General features: G+C 52.9%; 1 protein-coding gene across 1 annotated transcript; it reads right to left on the minus strand.

The window, feature by feature from the left end:
* Positions 1-330: 330 nt before the first annotated feature.
* On the minus strand, positions 331-1563 carry LOC124694909 (cytochrome b561 and DOMON domain-containing protein At2g04850). Its single transcript, XM_047227834.1, has one exon. It carries the CDS (start codon positions 1561-1563, stop codon positions 331-333), a length of 1233 nt encoding a protein of 410 aa, XP_047083790.1.
* Positions 1564-6960: the final 5397 nt, after the last annotated feature.

The raw sequence follows: 6960 nt of genomic DNA on the forward strand, positions 1-6960 counted from the left end.
ACTGGACAAAAAAACACACCCATGCGTGACAAATAGTAGTACTCCTATACCTACCTGTAGAGAGGAATTCAGCTCACCATCCGACAAATTCATAAGCACCGGCTGTCCCTGTTCCGGTGGTGCCTGCCTGGCCAGTGACCGCACCCATTTAATTGCTTCATGGCCATATCTCTACTTTCCAGCACCGACTGTATCTGTATGTTGAGCAATGAGACACATAGCTATCCTGCACGCCGTTGCAACACTGAAGCCATATTGGAAACCACCATATCGTCCACGATCGATCGAATCGAACACTAAGTTGCAGCAGTGAGGCATGCTACGGCGGTGCTAGAATGCGGCGGCCCTGTCCTTGACGACGACGTCGTCGACCTCCCTCCTCATGAGCTTCTCCTCCTGCTGCCTCCTGCAGAAGACCACCCACGCGTTCACCTCCAGCGCCACGCACCCGCCGATGAGCGTCGCCAGCGCCATGCAGTAGCCGAGCTTCCAGTAGGACGCGCCCAGCCCCATGACCTCGAAGCCCTGGAAGACGTTGACGACGCCGATCACCACGCAGCCGTACCCCAGCAGGTGGTGGTACGACTTCCAGTACTTGCGGTACCGGTTGGTGGTCTTGGGCCGGAAGAACACCGCCAGCGTCTGCAGGCTCCCCGCCGTCGCCGCCGCGATGCCCAGCCCGCGGTGCAGCTTGTACGTCACCCCGGGCGACGCCGCGCCCATCGCGATCCCCAGCGCGAACCCGGCCGCGCCCAGGAGGTACCCGGCCGCCTGTGTCGCCGCGTGCGCGTAGAACCATGCGGCCGGACCGGCGGACGCGCAGGGCCGGAGGTACCGCGCCAGCGCGGCGCCGATGGGGAGGAGGAGGCCCCAGGAGAGCGCGTTGAGGGAGCCGTGCGCCCACTGGAGCTTCGCGGAGGCGATCGGCGAGGACTCCGTGGCGGTGGTGAGGATGTCGACGGTGGCGTGCGACGCCAGGTCGGAGGCGTCGGTGGGGTGGATGGTCGGGGAGTAGCCCTGCACGTAGAGGCCCCGGTTCCAGACGAAGTGCAGCGAGGTGCGGTTCGGGGAGAGGCGGATGGTGGCGGCGATGGTCACGGACGCGCCGTCCCGGACGGTGCGCGCCGGGGAGATGAGGGTGGCCGAGGAGGCCAGCAGCGGGATGTCGAGCGGGCGGGACACCAGGGGCTTGGCCTGCAGCTTCACGTCCGGGGAGAGCACGAAGGGGAGCGCGAGCAGCGCGCCCGTGGACGGGTCGGAGAAGGCGGCGATCACGCGCGCGCCGGCCATGGCCGGCGCGTCCTGGTTCACGCCCCACGCCACCCACCCCGAGGGGGAGATGAAGGAGCCCGTGAAGGCCGCGTCCAGCGTCGCGTTGCGCGCGTCGTAGGTCCACGCCAGCGTTGCGCCCTGCGCCGGCAGCGCGATGCACTTGGCGTACGCCTTCACCGGCGTCGACGTCGTGCACCGCCCCGGCGCACCGGCGGCCGCCGACACCGTGGTGCCGCTCGACAGACCGAGCAGCAGCAGCAGCACGCCCAGGAGGATCCTCATCCCCGGCATTGTCGATCGTGTCTCGTGGATCGGAACAAAGAGTGGCGCGAAGGTAACAGAGCGTAGTGGTGGTGTGTTGAGCTCAGTTTTGTGTGTGCGCGTGTTAGTGGGGTTTTAGTGGGGCGATTTGGAAGGTGAGAGCGAGTGATTGTGATGATGGCTGTGAACGGTGCTTCCGTTTGTTGGTGGTGTTTTTTTTCGGTTTCGATGATGGGTTCTTGGCTTCGAAGGCAAGGGAGAGGATCCGAAAACAAGTCTGAAATATTCTGTGGCGATCTGTGTGGTGCCCAACTTTGGCCCCATCTTGCACTTAGCTCCTGCATGGATTAGATCACAGTGGTGGTACCGTGGTAGGTGCAAGAGGACCAGGTAGTGACGGTGTCAGTTAGTGAAAGGATTGCTGTTGTCAACAAAAATTAAGAAAACCCTGAGACCACATTGACAATTTCAGATGCAGAATTGCATACACTTTTTTTCCGAAATGGAGGGGAAGCCCCAGCTTCTGATCAAAGCCATGCATACGGATTTTATTTAATTTTGTTCTCAAAGATCTGTTAAAAGCATATATCACAAAATCCGAAGCCACCTCTCAACACCTAGAAACTCGACTATGGGTGAAGCAACATAGCGTTAGGGCCTCTTTCCCTAAAACCAGAAACAACGCCCCATCTAATAACCGGGGGCATCCGTGAGTCATTGTATTGCGAAAACAGGAGTACAGAACCGGTCTAGCAGACCATTGGCGAGCGTCTTATTCACTCACTTCAGAAGCCGTCACCATCATAAACCGTTGGTCCATTTTCAAGGCAAAGATTCGCATAGCCCTTGCCAGGCCTATCATCGATGCCACCATGATGCCTGAAAATGCATCCACCTTCTGCGAGTCCATCATGTTGCGTCCGTAACCGAAACCCCACGGCATCATGCCGCCGAGATTTACTGATGTTGATGAGGTGGATGCACACCGCTCCACCTCAGCACCACCCCTAGCCATTGTCTACACCAAAACGATGCCCTCGCCAGGGAGAACGGCGCCGCGCTCTGCCATCGTCTGATCCGGGAGTCCTGGTTCTGCGGTTTCCCCCGAAGTAGCACATGCGAGAATAAACGCAGGCTGCAGGAATGATGCTTTCAACAAGGTAGCGACAGACATGCGTCGCCATTGATAACCCACAAGTATAGGGGATCGCAGCAGTCTTCGCGGGTAGTAAAACCCAATTTATTGATTCGACACAAGGGGAGACAAAGAATACTTGAAAGCCTTAACAGCGGAGTCGTCAATTCAGCTGCACTCGGAAACAGACTTGCTCGCAAGAGTTTATCGATAGTAACAGCTTTATAGCGATAGCGAGTAGTGAAATAACGACGACAGAGTAACGAAACAGCAGTAGTGATTATAGTAAACAGCAGGATTAAAATATTGTAGGCACGGGGATCGATAACGGGCGTTGCATGGATGAGAGAAACTCATGTAACAATCAAGCGGGGCATTTGCAGATAATAATAAAACGGTGTCTAAGTACAAAGCAATCAATAGGCATGTGTTCCAATTATAGTCGTACGTGCTCGCAATGAGAAACTTGCACAACATCTTTTGTCCTACCAGCCGGTGGCAGCCGGGCCTTAAGGGAATCTACTGGATATTAAGGTACTCCTTTTAATAGAGTACCGGAGTAAAGCATTAACACTCCGTGAACACATGTGATCCTCACATCACTACCATCCCCTCCGGTTGTCCCGATTTCTGTCACTTCGGGGCCATTGGTTCCGGACAACGACATGTGTATACAACTTGCAGGTAAGATCATAAACAATGAATATCATGATGAAATAATAACATGTTCAGATCTGAGATCATGGCACTCGGGCCCTAGTGACAAGCATTAAGCATAACAAGTTGCAACAATATCATCAAAGTACCAATTACGGACACTAGGCACTATGCCCTAACAATCTTACACTATTACATGACCAATCTCATCCAATCCCTACCATCCCCTTCAGCCTACAGCGGGGGAATTACTCACACATGGATGGGGGAAACATGGCTGGTTGATGAAGAGGCGTCGGTGGTGATGGTGGCGATGATCTCCTCCAATTCCCCGTCCGGCGGAGTGCCGAACGGAGACTTCGGCTCCCGAGACGGAGTTTTGCGATGTGGCGGCGTTCGGAGGGTTTACGGCGACTTCGACTTCTCCCCGTGCGTTTTTAGGTCGAAGGCGATAAGTAGTCCGAAGGAGGGCGTCGGGGGCCGACCGAGGCCGCCACACACTAGGGCCGCGTGGGCCCCTCCTGGGCCGCGCCGGCCTAGTGTGTGAGGCCCACGGGCCCCCACCTGGCTTGCCCTTCTGGCTCCGTAAGTATTCTGGGAAAATAGGACCTTCCGCATAAATTCCGAGGTTTTTCCTGAAAGTTGAATTTCTGCACAAAAACGAGACACCGGAACGGTTCTGCTGAAAACAGGGTAGTCCGTGTTAGTTGCATCCAAAATACACAAATTAGAGGCAAAACAATAGCAAAAGTGTTCGGGAAAGTAGATACGTTTTGGACGTATCTCCATTGTCTGCCATGACCAAACTCGGGGATAGTTTTCACCGGCAACAGTGCATCCCCAACTCGTCGCGAACCTGCCGACCTCCTCCGGTGAAGGAGAAGACCACTACTGCAATGTTCGGATCAGATACCAGGCATCCTTAGAGATGCAGAAGTATCCTAGGGGAGACTACTTGAAAGATCGAGATGTCGCCTAGAGGGGGGGGGTGAATAGGCAATTACAAACTCTTGCGGATTTGTCTTGTAAGAATGCGGAATTAAACTATCGTTTAGTTTACAAGCACAAACCCTAAATATGCTAAGCTCAATTAAATGTAACAATAGCAACTAGAGCTAAGCAAGATAGGCACAAGATATATGTAGCACAAGTGATAGCAAGATATATGTTCTTCAAGCACGATGGCTATCACAAGGAAAGAGATCTCGGGTATAGAAATAACCGAGGCACGCGGAGACGAGGATGTATTCCCGTGTTCCCTTCCTTTGCAAGAAGGTACGTCACGTTTGGAGAAGTGGAGGTCCCACGAAGGATTCCCCGCGCCACGAAGGCTCACCCTATTCTCCGAACCACACCCACGAAGGATAATGGCTCTTTCCTTATGGTTAGCTTTTCCTCCGCTCCGGAGATGGCAAGCTCCACAACCACTTCACAAGCTCCACGAAGGAGAAGCCCGGGCCTCTTCACAATCTTCTTGAAGAGATCACCGGAGCACCAACCGCCAAGCCAACTAGGAGGTCTCCCTCCAAGAGTAACAAGCTCACGGTCTCTCACTCGAACTAATCGTGGTGGAGAGCTCAACACTATGCAATGATGCAAAGCAAGAACACTAGAGGTGTTCAAATCCTTCACTCTCAAATCCCACCCAAACAACAAATGCTAGGATGAGATTGGAGAGGAAGAACAATGGGGAAAGTCAACAAAAGACTCAGAGATCTAGATCCCAAGAGTTCCCCTCACTTAGAGAAGAAATGGGTTGGTGGAAGTGTAGATCTAGATCTCCTCTCTTAGATCCCTCAAGAATGAGCAAGAATCATGGGGGAGACAAGAGAGAGAGAGCAAGTTCTTCAAAGGCAACAATGGAGGTGAGAGAATGGAAGAACTAACTCAGCCCAAGGTGGAAGAAGAGCTATTTATAGCCCAAGAGCCAATATAACCGTAGGGGAAAAGTTGGGCTGAGTCAACCGTCGAGGAGGCCGGTCAACCGGGCCTGGGGCCGGGCCGTCCGGTCCAGGGCCCGGTCAGACCGGGCCACAGACCGGACCAGCCGGTCCAAACCGGTCGGTAGGCCGGACCCCGACCGGGGTCACTTTGTGTCGTCCAGGAGGTCATCCGGTTGTCCCCCGGTTGGCGCCCGGTTGGCGACAGGTCGACCGGACGGCACGCCGAGCCCGCCGGTCTGTAGGCCGGCTGACCGGGCAGCAGACCGGATCAGTTCGGCGCATGGTTGGCGCCCGGTTGGCGCCCGGTTGACCGGTCGGCACGCCGGGCCAGACGGTTGGGAGGCCGGCTGACCGGGCGGCAGACCGGAACCGGCCGGCGCATGGGCTGGTCCGACCGGGTCCCTGACCGGGTGAGCAGGAAAACATGTTATACAAAAACTGTGATAACTTTTGTGTCCGGACCCCGATTGACATGAAACCAATTTTGTTGGAAAGATAACGACGAATAGAACCCCAAAATATGGAGACTCCTCACAAAACATTTTAGATGATTTTAGAGAGGGAGTCTCCCACCGTCAAGAAACGGTGAAGATGTCCAAACTCGAAAACGCAATAGAAGATGCATGCGGATTCCGTTTTCGATGAACTTGGGCTTGTTGTAAAGCTAGCAACAAGCTCAAGAACCTCACACAGAGAAACAGCAAGAAGCAATAGAGATATGCAAAGTATGCAAAGGATTGAGCTCCCTAAGACGATGCGATCAAGTTACCCAACCGAAAGTCCCTCTTGATAGTGCGGCTATCTATCCTATAATCCGGTCTCCCAACAACCACCTTGAGACCGGTAAAAGGAAAACCTAGCAAGGCCATACCTTTGCCTTGCGCATCCCGCTTGATCTTGATGATAGCTCTTCAAGCTCCACTCAAGCCGGAATGCCTCACTTGATCATCGTCGCTTCGTGAAGACTCACAAATGCTCCCCCATACACCATGATGGGAATGCTCTATTGATGCACATCTTCACATGTCCATTATCACCAAATGGACGGCAAGCTTCAAGCATGTGATCCACTTGAGATGCTCATCTTGAACTTGCCCGACTTAACCTTGTACCTTCTCATACTCTCATAAGATAGAGCATGGCTAATATTGAGTTCCACATAAGAACTCCATCTTCATTTCTTCTTCTTGATCATATCACATATATGTCTTCAAATTGATGATCTTGATGCCAACACACAAGATGTATCTTTATTTACATGGCATCCATACTTGAATCCAACACATGGAATACAAGTAGAACCTATGGAATATTCCTACATATAAACTCAATGAAAACATTAGTCCATAGGGGTTGTCATTAATTACCAAAACCACACATAGGGGCAATGTACCCTTACACTACTGTCGTCACCGATGGAGAAGAGGCGGGAGAGGCTGCAGGCCTGCCATCAGCACATAGTAGTGACGGTGATAGTTAGTGAAAGGATTGCAGTAGTTAACAAAAAATAAGAAAATCATGAGACCACATTGAGAATTTCACATGCATAGTTACATACACTTTTTCCCCAAATGGAGGGGAAGCCCCAGTCTCTGATCGAAGCGATGCATACATGTTTTATTTAATTTTATTCAACAAAGATATGTCAAAAGCATACATCATAAAATCCGAAATCACCACTCAACACCTAGA

The sequence above is a fragment of the Lolium rigidum genome, chromosome 3, assembly GCF_022539505.1.
Source record: "Lolium rigidum isolate FL_2022 chromosome 3, APGP_CSIRO_Lrig_0.1, whole genome shotgun sequence".
In the NCBI taxonomy this organism is placed as follows: Eukaryota; Viridiplantae; Streptophyta; class Magnoliopsida; order Poales; family Poaceae; genus Lolium; species Lolium rigidum.